Source organism: Silene latifolia, chromosome X (assembly GCF_048544455.1).
Source record: "Silene latifolia isolate original U9 population chromosome X, ASM4854445v1, whole genome shotgun sequence".
Classification (NCBI taxonomy): Eukaryota; Viridiplantae; Streptophyta; class Magnoliopsida; order Caryophyllales; family Caryophyllaceae; genus Silene; species Silene latifolia.
Window position 1 is genome coordinate 300544969 of NC_133537.1, and position 18706 is coordinate 300563674.

At 41.9% G+C, this 18706-nt stretch overlaps 1 protein-coding gene across 1 annotated transcript in view; it reads left to right on the forward strand.

The window, feature by feature from the left end:
* The window catches only part of LOC141620378 (uncharacterized), a 28005-nt gene extending 24815 nt beyond the window's left edge, over window positions 1-3190 (forward strand). The window contains exon 4 of the mRNA XM_074437265.1: window positions 3082-3190. Coding sequence (XP_074293366.1) covers window positions 3082-3190 — 109 coding nt within the window. The remainder of the gene's footprint in view (window positions 1-3081) is intronic.
* Window positions 3191-18706: the final 15516 nt, after the last annotated feature.

Below are 18706 nucleotides of genomic sequence, written 5' to 3' on the forward strand. Positions count from 1 at the left end.
CAGTCAAAGTGGGGGCTCAGAGACACCTCGTTTCGCACCCTCGCAAAACCACCCGGTGATGATTGGGCCGCATGTTTGATTCGCGGAACGATTTGTGACAGTTCGTAAGATTATCGTCAAGTGATTGCTCAAATATTAATGTCAACCTCTTAGTCGTCATCTACGCGCCGATACGGTCGTTTTGGCAGTAATTAGAGTACATTCGGAGTCCGGGTCAAAAACCGTCTCCATTTTTCTCGATATTTTGTTAAATCCCGAGTCAGAATGTTCTGGAATGTTCCGGATATTTCTATTCCATATTTCTCAAATTTTATCTTTTGGCAAATAATATCCCGTAAGATATTAAAGATAAGTCGAATTATTTCCGTCCTACCATAACTTAAACACGGAAATCTTTCTTAAGCAGGAGGAAACCTCCTGGGAATAGACGCAGCAGGTGCCGCGCCTCTTCCAAGAGACGATGGGCTGCTGCGCCTCTTCCGTGCCCTTCTTTACATGATTTACGTATCTTTTTTATATCTTTCCGAGATTCACTTCCAAAGAGTCTCCGAAACCCTATTCCTTCACGTGATTAGTATAAATAGGAGCTTTCGTTCCTCATATTTCTCACGCGAGTGTCCGCCCTTCTCTTCTCCCTTTGCATTCTAGACTTCGTTCTTACTAACTGGCGCCTACGTGCTTGGACTTCCGACCACGTAAGCTCGGATCTTTCCGGGTACCAGCCTCTCCGTTGCATGACCGACCAATTTGACCACAACACTCAATCAATCTAATTAATCAATCTTGTTAAATCGTTTTCCTCTTACGAGGGCACTCTTTCCTTGCATTCGCGTCGAGCATCACTAATCGATCTTCTTAGTTCTTCTCGTTCCGTCAACATGTAAGTCTGAGGGTGTAATAACCTTCCTTTTATTTATTGTATTTTATTATTGTATAAACAATTGTAAGGTTTATGTCGAAAGTACCTCATTAAAACCGATTTCTAAAACCGTCTTTAAAACCTTTTTTGCGGATTTTCAGTGGACAGACGTCGAGAAAAGACGCAGCAACCGCTGCGCCTCTTCGAAGGAGCGCAGCACCTGCTGCGCCTCTTCGTGAGGGCGCCAGTTCAGCTTCTTTTTCTTCTTCCTCCGTCCTCTCGTAATTCGTCTCAAATTTATTTCTTGTGTTTTGTTCGTCCGTTAATTCGTTCACATGATAGTTTAATAATTCATATGTATATTAACCATCATCATTAACATGTTTAAATAGTCATAAATCCGACTTAAATCCCTAATAATCAATATTTGCGGGTTTTCGTCATTAAATTCAATTCGAGTTTTAGAGATTCAATTCGTTCGTGTTGGGTTTCTGGGATTCATTGTTGATATATTTTCACCTGTTTAATCATTAATTCATCGTCAATTCATATGTTTAGTTAATAATTCGTTTAGTTAGTTAGTTTAGTTAATCATTCATTAACATCGACCCTTCACATAATTAATCCGTCTTATTTCCGTCTCATTCATGTTTTACTGTTTTATGACCCCAATCATATGTAAATAATCTGCTAATCACTTTCATCCGAGTCTAAAAATCGTAATCAACCCTTAAAATTAACAAATAACATTAACGGTTTGCAGTTCCGGCTTCACAGCCAGAACTCACCCTTGGAACAGACGCGGCAACTGCTGCGCCTCTTCCAAAGGGCGCAGTGCCTGCTGCGCCTGTTCCAGGGTGAATTCTGTCCCTGAACTCCTGTTCTGCCTTGACCTAGTTTAATTAGCTACGATTAATCAACTAATATCTGTATTATCACCTTCTGATCTGTCGTGTTTTATTCTTTTATTCTTTTTTCTCAAATCATCCGTTTTAAAGGTTTTTTTCGACATAAATCGCCTATTCCGTTGTAATCAATGTAATTTTCATTATTGTATTTTTCATTATTGTATTTCTTTCATTGTTTGTATGTTTCTCACATGTAAATCAACCTTAAATCCTACTTCGACCCAATTGTATGCTAATTACGTGTCAACCGACTTAGTCTAATCTCACATGCTAGGATTAATCTATTGGATGTTGCATTGCATGCATATAGCCGACGGTATATCAAGTACGAATAACTTCCCTAATCATTAGTAGAGGCCGCTATCGAGGCGGGCGGGATTAGGTGTTCGATCAAAAGAGCTTCCTAATAAGTACCCTCACCCCTTACTCCAGATCTCCGTGAGCACCCGTGTTCATTGGCATCCACGAGAGTCATTCTAGACATAGAATGCTAAGGGTAACGATTGCTTAGTGTTCATGTCACTACTTTGTGTCTTGACATGACACGAGGTATTCGAACGGTTCCAATTTCCCATAAAAATTGGTGGCGACTCCATACAAAATGCAAACGCTTGTTTTCGAGCCCCTTCACCAAGCGCCCCCGTGGGCGGCCCGCTGTCCACAGATAGTATTAGTTATATACTATCAGAATGAACTAAGGCTACCCTTCAGGGATTTGTTATGGTCTATGTTCGGGATTGGTCAGAGACAGTTCTTTAATCGATCTGGTCCCCGTGTGTCGTTCGGTGTACAGTTATTCCACCGAGAGGTCTGGCCAGGTCTTAGGCATATAGGCAGTGGTTATACGTTATACATAGTGTGGATGCAGTTCGTTAATCGGTTCACTGTGGGTGCAGTTCGTTAATCGGCCCATACCATTGAATGGAGGCAGTTCGTTAATCGCTCCATTAGTTAGAGGCAGTTCGTTAATCGCTCTAACGGCGTTCATTCTATACATTATGCTTTGTTGTTTGGTATGTTCTTGTATGTCGTGGTTATGATGAAATCTATGTTTCGCATGATGTCGTAATATGGTTTATGTCTTTATGCGTCATCACATGTCGTTTGACTTGGAGTTATCATTTCATATATTTGTCCTTGTCATTTTTCAATGGTAAGTTGGTGTCGAGTTTTCATGAGTATAGATGGTCTCACATGTTTACTGGTTTTTCATTTCAATTGTTAATAATTGTTGATTATATTCAATTGTTGTAAATATGACTGGGAGAGCATCTAGTTACTCCCGACTGATCTCTATAGTATGTGCCAATGCAGTCTGAGGAACAGTGTCAAGCTTAGGGATATTCTGCTTAAGGCCAACTTGCCTCATCAATCTCTCCGGGAAGATGTAGATCATGAACTCCAAACCGGGAATGCGAACTGACAGAGTCGGGTCTAAAGATGAAACGTCGGTGACTGACCTGAGATGCCACCATGGCACAATCCATCGGATCAAGGGACCTCCTTCATTCTTCAACTTGTTCTCCCAATATTTGAAAACCCGAGTGAAGTCCACCATGTAGAGCCTGGTTCTCATCGCAATTGACCGAGCATGGTATCCTGGCACATTAACTGGGGGCTCGATCAATCGCAACCGCTCCATAAGCCAAACATACAAAGGATGACGGGAATTAATGCCCATATGGCCAACCGAAAAAAAGAAGATAAAAAAACGAAAAAAAAAGATAAAAAAAACGAAAGAAAAAAAAAAAGGTCGAAAAAAAATAAAGCGGGTTCTTACCTGCAAGATAATAGTACTTCCCAGATAAGGAAGCTCGCAGTTGGCTTTTCTGTTGTCCAGCCCCAGAATGATCTCTCCTAAGCAAAGGCACGCTGGGCTCTTGCGCAGCTCCATTTGTTCCACTAGGCTCAAGAAACGAGGATCCCCTCTCATCTCTTTGTCAACATGCCCTTGAAGGACATAACAGTTAAGTAGACAAAACCCGAACGCCCTGCGTCTCGCAATATATGAAATAGAAGGGTCTTCCTTGTTTATGAATCGATCAATGAAGTCAAGCATACGGACTCCTTTTGAGGTCACAAGACGATCGACCTCAGCCTTAGTCGGTCCCAACAAGTCTCTAAATTTACCCTTGTACCCTTGAGAGCTAAAAGGTATAGCGGGAGAATTTTCTGGATCCCATCCCCCAATAGCAGCTATTTCCTCCGGGAGAGGACAAATATCGCCTCCAGGAAAGGCGAACACGTTGAAATTAGGATCCCAATATTCAAAGCAAGCATCCAAGAAAGGTTTCACTATTTTCACCAATTTCAGACTCAAGATCGATCCCAAATTAAAAGCACCCATGTCGTGTTTCTCAATATTTGTGAACTCGTTCGTCCACTCCTTGAGACGATTTTCAAAGACGTCCATAATTTTGATTTTATGAAGATAAGAGAGTTTTTATGAGATATACGGAAGAAAGATGGAGGAATTATGAGAATAAAAGCTTCCCCGACGTCTCTATTTATACTAAAAGTTGTTTCCTAATTTCCGTCAGGTCTGACCAGCTGGGGAAGTGGCGCAGCATCTGCTGCGCCTCTTCGAAGAGTCGCAGCTCGTGTTGCGCCTCTTCCCCAAGCTGATTTCCGTGATTTTCAGCTTTGGATCTTTCCTAATTTATTTCGGCTATAATTTCCTATTCCTATAGGTTATTATTTTGGTAATTCCGTCTAATTACCAAATTTTATGTTTGCTAATTTTTCGGGCACGCTTTTCGAGACAACATCGACATTCTCGCCAAACGAGCACACTTACCCATTTCATTTTATTTTCTTTTTAGGGGAATCATTTCACTCCTCATTTCACATTTTATCTCAAACTTATACATTTCTTTTTACGTTTTTTTTAGGGGGTAGACCTCCCTACCGTCCGGTCATTTTTTCCCATTTTTGGGCACTTTTTGTCATTTTCGCTCATTTCTGGGCAATTTTTTTTTCATTTTGCGCTAATTAAAGCCACGTGTATATTATGTGTTCTGCGTGTAATTCTGTGTAAATTTCGGCAGCATGACGGTGTAAACCGTCATCTACCAAACCTGTTTTTAAGCTAACCTGCAGGAACAACATACAACCAGCCTTTATATATACAACCAAAATCCAACAAGTACAACCAGCTGGGGGCTCTCGCCCGAAACAAGTTCGAAAAGTACAAAACAAGGTCCAAAATGTACAAGTATATACAAGACAACCAACAGCAAAAAAAAAAGAGAGAAGCAAGCAAAAACAGCTACTCCTGGTCGCCACTCAACTCAGCTACGGTCGCCTCGAGGGCGGCGATCTCAGCGTCCCTAACCTCCAACTCCCTCAACAGGCGATCTGTCTCCTCCTGGGACTGCGGCAGCTCACGCTCCAGGTCTCGCTCCCTCTGCAATTGATAAATAAAGTCTCATTTCAGTCATTTCATTCAACCATTTCAAACAAATGCGAGTAATTACAACGAAATTCAAAATAAAGAGAATGAGAGGTTCATACCTGTCGTCCTCGACCACCTGCAAGTGCCTCGATGGCCGTGGCCCGCAGTCGGTTCGCCACCCTCCACAGCGTCACATGCTGAGATGGCGCCACCAACATTTCAATAAACAAAAAGGTTTTCAAGAAAAAAAGACCATGTATTCTTATACAAGTAAACAAGTGTACTCTTATGCAGTAAAGACAGCGAGAGACAGCCGAAGCTGAGGGCTTACCCTCCTAACCAAGTGCTGCCACTCCTCCAGGCCAGCATCTGTCACCTCCTCACCGAAGTCAGGGCGCTCGGAGATTGTCGTCATCCCCGCCGCGTCAGTGTACTCAAGGGTCTCTGGGTACGCTAAGGGATCGTCGCCCGCCACCTCGATCTCCTGCAATGTTCAAATGAATAATTTTTCGACGATCATTCGTCAGTTTGTCAAATTAATTCAAAAAAAGGAAGGAAAAATACTTACCACAATCGGCCAGTACGCCAGCCTCTGGCGAACAAACAGAGAGTACCCCTCACTAGGAAGGAGAAGAGCGTCACCACCAACGTCCGCCAAGTTAGCCTCTCTCTCAACGTCCGAAGGCTCCCTAAACATCGTCCGGGGAGGGTCGATAGGAACCGTGAAAGCGTCTCGAGAGCACTGGCGAGTCAAACGCTCGCCCAGGTACCACACTAGTCCCATGGACGTCCTCAGCAGCAACCAACTCGAGCTCGTAGGTCGAAGGACCTCAGCCACAAAGGTCGGAGCGCCAGGGTAGTCCACCCAAGGTCTGGGCACCCACTAAAGACAAGAAAACGAAAGGTCATTCCTATGATTGGTTCTAAGCGGGAAATGGGTCATCCTTATGATCACTTCTAAAAGCAATAAAATAAATAAATAAAAAGTGATTGAAGATACTTACGTCACTCAACTTCAGGGCATTCACGCCCCGTCGACAAACATCGTAAGAAGAGCGCTGGCTCTTTTTACGGCACACCACCCAGTCCCTCACAACTGGGTACGCCCTCGGCTCTAGGTCCGACCTCTTGGGCGCGAAGCTCGAAAAGTAGGAGTACACCCACGCCAGTGAGGACATGAAGAAGTAACGGTCTTTCATAATACAATCGATAATGATCTTTCATGATTCGATAAAAGTAAAAGAAATACATGAAGAAGTAACGGTCTTTCATAATGCAAAACGGAGGTTCATACCTCCAGCAGCAGCTCAGGACCGACAGTAGCAGGAGAAGTCCCCTTCTCCATCAGCTTGGGACGAACCATAGCCCTCATGTAGCGAGTGAGGACCGCAAAACCAGGAGTAACCCAGTCAGTCCCAACGACCTAGGTCACTCAGGTCGGAAAGGAACGGAAGAAGCTTCGTCAACAGCCTCTCCCCCTTGTCTCCAAGGTAAAGCGAAGACAAGAACCACCAGAGCCACAGACGAGCCCTCTGCTCCGCAGTACAAGCAGGAGGAGCCACCTTCCTCCCATCCATCGTCACCAACGCCGGGGTCCTACCTGCAAAGTAGTCCCTGACGTAAGTGCTCGGCACTAAACCAGGAACGGTGGCAACACGCTCTGCCAGGTTCCAGCCGATCAGCCTCCTGGCCTCGGCCGAGTCCACTCTCATGGCCGTCGACGGCCACACTACAGCCTCTTCACCACACGGCAGACCATAAATCATGCCATAGTCCTCCAGAGTGACCCCGACCTCCCCGAAAGGCATGTGAAAGGTCGAGGTCATGTCCCAGTACCGATCGAGGAAAGCTTGAATCAGGCAAAGGTTAGCCCAAAGCTTCCTTTCCTTGATCGCCCTCCATGCTCCCACCAAGGCTCCGAAGGCTCCCAACTCGATGATGGCCTTCTCCTCCTCCGTCAGTTTCCCGTAGGCCTCCATCATCGTCGTGTAACCAGAAAAGGACCGCAAGTTCCCGGCCTCCTATATCGATTCGAGAAAATGTTATCTTTAGCGCAAAGCAAATGAGAAATAAAACGACAAGTGGATAAGGAAAGGTCATAGGAAATGGCAAGTTCAAAATTTACCAAACTCCTCGCCGTCCTGTAAGACAGGTGGCTCTCCGCTGCCCAAATGAGATGTCGACCATCCCATTTCTCAGCCCACTCAGGTGCCCCCACTAGCTGGCGACCACCTCGTCCGACGTTGGCCCGCCTCGGGACCTCCTCGACAACCTCCTCGAAAACCTCCTCGAATACCTCCTCAAGAGTACGAGAGGGGTCAAAATCAAAGTCTAAGTCCATGGGAGCCCTCCCCGATGTAGAAGGAACGTCACCTGCAAAGTCAAAAGTAAATTAGGCTGCGTCAAGTGACGACAAGCCTTGATAAGGTGGTTTCAAGCCTTTTTGAGCCCTGAAAAGGGCGTTATATCGCCATCTCTGGCCATTTATTTCGAAACCCAATCACTCATGTGGTAAATTGGGTCAAGTCAAGTCTAAGTCCAAGCCTAGTCATGGGTTTGAGTCGGAATTTCGGCAGCATTTCACTATAATGGCGATTATGCCCTAGAAAAGTGTCCTGAGAAAGTCATCACAAATCAAAAATCCGGCATGATAGGAAGTTTAACAGTTACAGAAGGATTCCAAAAATCAAATTTCATAAAAAATGGGCAATCCTAAGGCCATTTTCGAAGCGATTTTCGAAACAGCTGAGAAACCGTCTCAATTTCACTCAAATGCTCAATGCTTGACGAAAATTCAAAAAGAATACATGGTTATGTTCCTAACATTGCCAATTATCCATTTCTAATATCCATTTTACAAGGCAAATCCATTTGGGGGAAAAGCCCCAAATTTTCGAAATAATTGGGTTGAAAACCCTAATTTTTTGATCAAAAATCAAGCCAATACACGAATTAAATCAAGAATGAGGCACATACCTCGATTAGTCATGATTAATGGAAAGATTTTGGTTGGAATTTGAGAGAGTTTTAATAAAATTTGAGAGAGTTTGAGAGAGTTTTAATAAAATTTGTGAATGAAACACGGCTTTCTGTCGAGTTTTACTCAGACAAGGACGAACTCGGGAAAGGACGCAGCATCTGCTGTGCCTCTTCCAAGAGTCGCAGCTCTTGCTGCGCCTCTTCCCCAGTTTCCCTCCGGTTCAATTTTCAAAAGTTCGTTATAAGTTCGTTACTTGTAGGCCCATCTTTGGTGCGCCTCTTCTCGAACACCATATAACATATATTTGGTCCATTTGACATTTATTCTTTGTCCGGACCCATATTTCGAGCAGATCAATGTCGCATATTTTATCTTGACGGTCGTGAATCGTCGCGATATTTCATCAAGACTTCGCTTGCAACAGCGAGCGGATTTCGCCTTTTCATCCACCGAGTGTCCATGACAACCGATTGTACTTCTCGAGAGACGGAGTTTGTTTGGAAGCAGACACCAGCAGACACTGGAAATAATCCAATCAAAGATAAGAATCATCAACATATTCCCCGACAAGAGTTCCATGGAAGCCGACGCAAGCGGATTCCCCCAGCAGTTTCTACCGAAGCCCTGCAGTTCTCAATATTATTCATTTCAAATGATACTTTCAGACAACTTTCAAGTAACCTTCAGAATTCCTGTGGCCCCTAATGCCTTCAGACATCAAGTTATCTTCAGACCAAAGAGTTTTCCAGAAGCGTCTTCAGTCTCGTTTCACCCAGGGGTGTCTCAGGTATGGCTTCTTCTTATGGCTGGCAAGCTTCCTCACGTAGTCTAATGGACTTTAAACGACCCTCTCCGATAGTCGACAGACTGTAAAATGTTTCCGGCGATAGGTCCTTTGCTCAGGCCCCGTGAGCTGCCTAACGTCGCAATAGTCGTCAGGTTGTAATCTTTGATTGACCTGATGGCTATACTTTGACTTTCGCCTTGTCCAAGCCTCAGTCAAAGTGGGAGCTCTGTAGATACCTCATTTTTGCACCTCCCGCCAAACATTCGGTAATGATTGGACCAATGTTTGGTACGCAGAACAATTTATGACAGTTCATAAGTTTATCGTCAAGTGATAGCTCAAATACTTGTGTCTACCCCTTGGTTGTCATCTACGCGCCGATACGGTGGTTTTGACAGTAATTAGAGTTCATTTGGAGTCCGGGTCAAAAACCGCTTCATTTTCTAATAAACCATTTTAAAATGCTGAGTCGGAATGTTCTAGAATATTCTTGATTTTCTTATTCCATAATTTAATTTTACATCTTTTGGCAAAATATATCCCGAAAATCATATTTAAAGAATAAGGAAGTTGAGATCTACCGCAATTCCATAAAAGAAACGCGGAATTCTTTCTTCTGCAGAAGGAAACCTCTGGGGAAAGGACGCAGCACCTGCTGAGCCTCTTCGAAGAATCACAGCATCTGCTGCGCCTCTTCCCCAGCTCTTTTCTGCGTATTTTCAGATCTTTTCGAGATTTGTTTCCAAAGTTTTAGTCATTCCATAATTACTCCGTATGATTAGTATAAATATGGACCTTCGTTCCTCATATTTCTCACGCGAGTGTCCGCCTTTACCTTCTCCCTTTGCATTCTAAAACCGTGCTCTAAGCTTATTGACGTCTACATGCTTGATCAATCGACCACGTAAGCTCGGATCCTTCTGAGTACCAGTCACGTTGCATGACCGACCAATATTACCAACTACACCTCAATTAATCAATCAATTTAATCTAAATCCTCTTACGAGGGCACTTTCTTCATACATTCGAGTCGAGCAATCACTAAACGTAATCTTAGTTAATCTCGTTTTGTCAAACATGTAATTCTGAGGGTGTAAATCCCATCTTTTATTATTGTATTTTATTTTAGTACCAACTAATGTAAGGTTTACGTCAAAAATATACTTAAAACCGATTTCTAGAACCCCTTTATTAAACCGTTTTTACGAATTAACAGAAGACAGACGTCGAGAAGAAACGCAACAACTGCTGCGCCTCTTCGAAGTGTCGCAGCATCTGATGCGCCTCTTTCTGAGGCTGCCGTAGTTCCTACTTTTCTTCTTCTTTCTTTGTTCTCTGTTAATCCGTCCTTTTTTCCTTTGTTTTCTAATTTTCTTCTCTTCGTTCCTCCATATTTGATATATCCCGTCCCGTTTTTGAAACTTACGTCCCCGAACGGGGTTTTTGCATGGGGAAGCGTTATTTTTTCTCATTAAGCCTCCTTTAATTTTCTTCATTTTCACCTATAAATCACAAAACAAAACACCGTCAAGTCTAGTAATTTATTTCTAATCTACGAAAAACAGTAAATTGCGGAAAATTAAAAACAAAAATAAATAAAAGCAAATAAAAAGCTTGGGTTGCCTCCGAAGAAGCGCTGGTTTAACGTCCCACACGACGTAAGAAGCTATTTGATCAAGTTTCATCATTGAGCTCGCTACCATCCGAGCTCTATTTCATAGCTCCCTTTGCATTCCGCAACCATTTGAAATTTTTCCTATAAAATTTCCCTTTCCTTTTGGCACTCTTAGTAATAGTGCCCTTAGCATCGTTATCTACAAAACAATTAACACCAATATCTTCCTCCAATGGATCCATCAGTAAGGATTCAAGTGTAGTAGAGGCATTAGAAGAGTCCACAGTGCTAATTAAATAACAAGACTCTTGTAACATTGGGCTTCTAATGGTGTTGTTCTTACTAAAGGTAACCCGGTCATCACCCACCTCCAACGTCAACTTCCCATTTTTCCCATCGATTAGTGCACACACGGCGTGTAAAAATGGCCTACCCAATATAATTGGGGTTTGAGAGTCCTCAGCCATATCAAGGATGAGGAAGTCAACGGGTATGAAAAACTTGCCAACTTTGACGGGCACATCTTCTAAGACACCTAAAGATCGCTTTAAAGAACGGTCCGCCATTTGCAAAGTAAAACTAGTGCATTTTAAAGCACCCATGTTAAGTTTTTCACAAATGGAATAAGGCATGACACTTACACTAGCACCTAGGTCGCAAAGGGCCTTATCAATGGTATATGTGCCTATAGTACAAGGAATAGAATAACTACTGGGGTCCTTAAGTTTTGGGGGAGACTTGATTTGTAAGAGTGCACTACACTCTTCGGTAAAAGCAATGGTCTCAAACTCATTGAAGGATCGCTTCTTTGAGAGGATTTCCTTCATAAACTTTGAGTAGGAAGGGACCTGGGTAAGTAATTCAATAAATAGGACGGTGACTTGCAAATTCTTAACAACTTCCAAAAACTTACCGAACTTACCTTCCTTCTTGTGCTTTGTGAGACGGTGGGGAAACGATACTTGAACAACTTCCTTTGGAGGAGCATCCTGCACATCTTTCTCTTTCTCTTTCTCAATAGGAGCATCCACCTTCTTTGAAATGACATCACCCTCCTTAGCATTAGGAGAGACTTCTTTTTCAATAATCACCTCATTACTCTCTTTGGTATCAAGCTTACTATTTCTCTTATGCCACAACAAGCGATGAGGGAATGGCACACGATCCCTAACAAGAGGCTCTTCACTAGCCTTCTTTTTGTCATTTCCCCCAAGCTTGGGTTTTTAACAACCACTTCGTCATCCAAAGTCATGGATGGCCCATTATAGCTTGTGGTTGCGTACCTTGGGCTGGTAGTTGACCGGTCTTCCTTGAAGAGCTAAATGAGGCTAGTTGAGCCATTTGTTGCTCCAACATCTTAAGTGCAGCTTTATGAGCTTAATCACTCTTTTGGATTTGAGCCAAAAATTCCCTTTTCATTTGTACCATCAAAGCCTCAAGTTTACCTCCTCCTTGGTTATTTTGTTGGCCATTTTGTGGTGGACCTTGATTTTGTTGGTAATTTTGTTGAGGTGGCTTTTGTTGTTGGTTTTGACTTTGATAGCCCGGTGGGGAATTATACTTTTGTTGTCGTGGAACGTAAGCATTTTGATATTGTGGTTGAGGTTGAGGGTTAAGCACATTATTACTTCTATAAGACATATTCGGGTGAAATCTTGAATTCGGGTTATAAGTATTTGAAAATGTACCCGGTGGATATGAATTTTGTCTAAAAGTTTGATAAGCGCATACCTCTTCCATAGTAGCTTGTCAATGAGTGGCATAATGAGCCGCACCTCCGCAACCTTCACAAACAATGATTTGACTAGTAGAGGACACGTAATTGAGTTGTTGAAGAGAATCCCTAGCATCTCGTTCCGCCAATTGTTGTTGGAGTAGGGCAATTTGAGCTAACAAGACGGGATTTTCGGAGGATTCTTCTTTACCTTTGAGTGGCACACATCGGGAATTGACATATTGCGCGTCATGGATCGCCATAGATTCGATTGTGGCATGACAAATATCGGTGTCACTTTGATCAAACTGCCCATTGTTGGCGGAATCTAGAATCCTTCTGGACTCGGCACAACATCCATTATAGAATGTTATAGCTAGGAACCAAGCATCCAACCCATTGTAGATACCTCATTTCTGCACCTCTCGCAAGCCACCCGGTGATGATTGGGCCGCATGTTTGGTATGCAGAACGATTTATGACAGTTCGTAAGTTTATCGTCAAGTGATAGCTCAAACACTTGTGTCTACCTCATAGTCGTCATCTACGCGTCATTGCGGTCGTTTTGACAGTAATTAGAGTACATTTGAAGTCCGGGTCAAAACCGTCTTCATTTTCTAATAATCGTTTTAAAATGCCGAGTCAGAATATTCTGGAATGTTCCGGATATTTTTATTCCATATTTTCAATCTTTAAATATCTTTGGCAAATTATATCCCGGAAATATTATATAAAATATTAAGGAAATTGAGATCAAACCGCAATTTCATAATAGAAACGCGGAAATCTTTCTTCCGCGGGAAGAAACCACTTGGGAAAGGACGCAGCAGGTGCTGCGCCTCTTCCAAGAGACGCAGTGGCTGGTGCGCCTCTTCCCTAGTTCCTTTCTGCGTATTTTCAAATCTTTTCGAGATTCACTTACAAAGTTTCTCCGAAACCGTAATGCCTCCATGTGATTAGTATAAATAGGGACCTTCGTTCCTCATATTCTTCACGCGAGTGTCCGCCCTTCTCTTCTCCCTTTGCATTCTAAAACCACGCTCTTGCTTTTGGCGTCTACGTGCTTGAACTTTCGACCACGTAAGCTCGGATGTTTCTGAGTACGAGCCTCGTTTTGCATGACCGACCAATTTGACCAACTCCACATCAATAAACTTAATCAATCTTGTTTAATTTCCTCTTAGAGGGAACTTTCGTCGTACATTCGAGTCGAGCATCACTAAACGTTAACTTTGTTAATCTCGTTTCGTCAAACATGTAAGTCTGAGGGTGTAAATCCCATATTTTATTATTGTACTTTATTTTTGTAATCATTATTGTAAGGTTTACGTCGAAAACACATTCAAAACCGATTTACAAAACCTTTATTCAAACCCTTTTTAACGGATTAACGGGTGACAGATGTCGAGAAGGAGCGCAGCAACTGCTGCACCTCTTCCTGAGGCTGCCGCAGTTCCTGCTTTCCTTCTTCTTCTTTCGTCTTTTGTTATTTTCGTTTGTTTATTTTTGCTTCGTGTTTGTTTGTTATTATTTCCTCGTCATGATAGTTTTAACGTATATTTAATTAATTATTTATCATCATTAAATTCCCGACTTAAATCCCAAGTAATTCATATTTGCGGGTTTTCGTCATTAAAATCAAATCCGGGTTTTAGAGATTCGATTCATCAATATCAAGTCTCTGAAATTCATCTTTTGTATATTTTCATCTGTTAGTTATCATCATCGTCATAATCAGTAATTTAGTTTAGCATTGATAACCTAATTAACCTATTTAATTTAATTCATTATTAATCCTCGTAATTAATCTTGTAATTAATTCTTCCTAATTAGTTTTATCTCATGTTCTATTGTTTTCATGACCAATTAACATGTAAATAATATATTAAACCACTTCTATCCGAGTCAAATATCAGTAATCGATCGTTTAATTCACCAATGAACATTAACGATATGCAATTCCGGCTTCACAGCCAGAATTCACCTCAGGAACAGACGCAGTGAGCACTGCGCCTCTTCCAAAGGACGCGGCACTGCTGCGCCTGTTCCGGGTTGAATTCTGCCCCTGAACTTCCGTTGTTGCTTTGACCTAATTCGTTAGTTTACGTATTAATTAACTATTACTTGTATTATCACCTAATAATCTATTTGTTTATTTATTTTCCCTTTCTTTTCTAAAACCATCCGTTTTAAGTGTATTTTCGACGTAGATCAATTAACCCATTGTAATTATTGTAATTTTCTTTGTTTTTCTATTATATTCTTTATTATTTATTGTTTGTATGCTCTCACATGCAATTAACCTAAATTTCTACCTCGACATTAATGCATGTTAAATTACGTGTCTACCTAAATTTATTGGATGTTGCATAGCATGCATATAACCTTCAACATATCGAGTATAGACGATTTTCCCTAATCATTAGTAGAGGCCGCTATCGAGGCGGGCGGGATTAGGTGTTCGATTAAAAGAGCTTCCTAATACGTACCCTCACCTCTTACTCCAGATCTCTGTGAACATCCGTTTTTATTGGCATCCACGAGAGTCATTCTAGACATAGAATGCTAAGGGTAACGAGTTCTTGGTGTTCATGTCACTACTTTGTGCCTTGACATGGCACGAGGTATTCGAACGATTTCCAATTTTCCACAATAAATTGGTGGCGACTCCACAAATGCAAAGTTTGCTCGTTTTCTACCCGAGCGACCCCCGTGGGCCCGCGTCCACATTTTGGCGACTTCACTGGGGATTAATACACTTACGTGTAGCCAAGGGTGAAACTTGAACAAGGTTAGGGAATAGTTTATACGAGACAGTTGTCGGTTTTCAGAACTCGGTCTTCCTAGATCGTTTTATTCGGCCTTCTTAGGCTCAACCCAACCCATTCAACCAATCGTCCCGTCTGGACGGTCCAAATTCTTATCTGGGCCTAAGGATGGATAGCGATTGACGTCAACCATACCATGATGCTTACTCCTGTTTGTATCAAGGGCTTTCACTACTCGAGGGAATGGACTAGGAATCGGCCTTACTCCTGTTTGGTACGAGCCTCTCCACAGACTCCGGGTTTGATTGTTCGGTATGACAACCCACCCTTTATACCAAAACCCTTCTAAATGCACTCAGCATACCGTTATAATGCCTGTATGTATGTATATACGTGATCACCATTTTGTAAACAAAACCATGACGAAATTTTGTAAAATAAAATCCTTTTCAAAATGTAAACATTTTTCAAAATAGCGCAAAATGAGTCAAAACTCTGTACAAATATCGAGTCAAACTCCGGGCCTAATACCCATTTCAAAACCTGTGCAAAAAAAAAAAAAAAATACTCCCTCCATACCAGACCAATGGTAACATTGACCGTTTTGCCACTATTCATGGTCATAGGGAATCTTCGATATTATTCTTAATCTAGAAGATAAAATATAGTCAAGTGAGATCTTGTTTGATTTATCGTCATGAATGCTATAAGAATATCCAGTTTTTATAATTTTTAATAATGCGTAACAAAAGATATTTATGTTGCAAAACGTGTCTCGACAAGTGTGAAAAAGTCAATGTTACCATTGGTGTGGTATGGAGGGAGTAACAAAAAAGTCCAATAAAAAAACGAAAAAAGTACAAAAAAAAAAAACAAAAAAAAGTCCAAAAAAGAAAAGAAAAAAAAAACCAAAATAATTTTCAAACCATGTAAATGTGAATATGTAAATTCAATTGGGCTAAGTTAGAGTCAAAATTCAAACCGGCTATGTCCTAGTCGGAACTCTGTCGAGTCATGAACCCGTCTTCCTTTACATTTTGGGTCTTTTCAAAATTCAAGTCAAGTCCTAAGGTGTCACGCCGTCATTTTGGACCCCCTACCCCAATTCAGTTAGGATCTAAACATTTCCACCCCTCGACTCACACACTCGAGGCTAACACATCGAGTCATTCCAATATCCGTTTCTTGAATTCTCCTAATAACACGTTCGGGACACACATACCCGAACCTCGAGTCAAGTCTGTCTTAAACACATGTCTTAGAATCAACACGTGTCATCAATCCCGTCAATAAGGTCAATCATATAAGGATCACTTCGTCAAAGTTAACACTCGAGTCTAAAATTAAAGTCAAGCACCGTGAATTCAAACACGAGAAGTCGCTCACAACGTTTCACGAGTCAAGTCTAGATTTGTCATCTTGTCCCTTCCTTTGTTTGTTGCCTTGGTATGCGTGATCCCATGTCGAATCGAGTTGTAATGCGCGTCATTTCTGTCGAGTAGGAATCCAACAAGTTCCGTCAATCAGCAAGGTCACGAAGCAGCTCAAGCCACATTCACCGTGTCTCTCCAAGACATTTATACCATGGTCCTGCGAGTTCAAGCTACAGTGGAAAATTTGAGCATTCGCGTCCTCACCCTTGAGAATAGGATGGCGGAAAGGAACACGCCACCTAGAGGGCAAGCTTCCGATGTCACTTTCTATTGAGCAATTCGAGAAAATCGACCCTCTTGGGTCTAATATCATTAAACATGACCATGAAGAATCATTCCTAGACTGTTCTCACCTCCTCGCTCCTCATGATAACGAAGAAATCAATGTCCTCGAAGGCGAAGATATCCAAAGTGGAATGCTCCTGCTTTCCATTGCCTTCAACAATAAATTTTCCAAAATAGAAGGAGCTATTGATAGCCTAAACTCTCGGCTTTCCAACATGGAGAATCAGTTTGCTGAAATGGGTAAGAAGCTTGATGCCCATTCTCTCAAAAATGAAAAGTGTCCAGACAAACCCTCAACATGACAGTCCTAAAGCAACAAATGTGCAACGTATCTCTAGTTCTTCATATCCAAGAATCAAATTCAATAAAGGCAACCTCATGAAGCCTTCGTTAAAGAAACCTAACAATTCTCTAAGGTCATTTACAAAGTCTTTCGACAAGAAGGATGCATCCCCTAGGAAATTTACCAACATTGGTATTACATACACCGATGCCCTTCAGAGACTCATAGAACAACGAATGTTGAAACCTATCGGTCCTACACCAGATGCAGAAAAGAAGTCTAGGTTTTGGGATGAGAATTATTATTGCTAGTATCACAGGGGCAAAGGACACGATACTGAGATGTGCTATAAGCTCAAGCATGTCATCCAAGATATGATCGAAAGTGGGAAATTGTCCCTCTCAACCTTTACCTCACAAGGCATATTAGGCAATCCACATGGATATGCCACTTATCAGGAAACTCTTCTTGACTATTATCCTTCCAATGTTCCTAATAATGAGGACGAGGTGCTCAAATGGATGAATGCTCAAAGACAGATGCCGAAGCCAGTTGCCACAAGAGTAAATGTTCAAGCGTGGACCGATGATTACGAGTCTGGATCCGAAATCGAGTCAAAGTCCGAGTCCGAGTCTTAGGCTTTCTTTCCCATAATTGTTCTAGTATCTTTCTCCATTTCCATTTCTAGTGACAACCTGGGGGCTGTCCCACGAGTCATGTGTCTTCTCGAGTCTATGTTAAATACATTTATTCTTCATTTCAATAAAAGTACAATTTTCAATCCACATACTCTATCTTATCTCTTCCTTTATCCTTTTCCTGTGACAACAAGAATTGATTTGAGATATTTTAAAATGAACAAACAACAACGCATGTCAGTCGACATGAGTGCACTTAGACGATGTTCCATTCCATGTTGTAGAGGACCTGAAACTCCGTGTTCTTTTCTTACCTATTCCATGTCTGGCAATAGAAACCTTGCAATAATCCCAATTTAGGACGAGCCTATCTCAAGAGATTCTAGGACGAATCCAGACCATCTCCCTTGTTAACAATCCATGACGGAAGGCAAGCCCATTCCCCATAAGAAACAACCTGTTTACTGGAGACTAACCCGTTGCACACCAAAGGTGCTAGTCTGACCCAAATCCATGGTAGCAAGCAAATCCAAGATGATACGAGCCATGATCAAAGACAAAGGCTCAATCAAAGAAATGACCAAGATCAATATCCAGGACAAAAGAGTCAAAAGAAAAGGCTCAATCAAACAAGTCAATGTCTATATCCAAAGTCAAAGTTATCTTCAAAACCCGAATCAAGAATCTGAACCAAAAGCCGAGATATGTTCTAGACAAAGAATCTGAGTCCAAATCAAGAACAAGCCTGAAATCAAATGCTAAACAGGATAATGCTGAACTCTATCAAGACATCGATGAAGATGGTTAGCTAGCACCCTCGCTTAGCCTTTCACACATCACACTCTAAGTCCTTCTCGAGACCGTTACAAGGAGATAGTTAGGAATTTTGAGAATCATCTCAAACTCGCCAAATATACCCATGTTTTAGGGCCAATACATGGAAACTTGATCCCACGTCATTTTAACCTACCTTTATGTGCTCGGGCTACAGCAAGCCAAGAGACTCCATTTCCAAGCCATATCACAAGCCATGATCCCATCG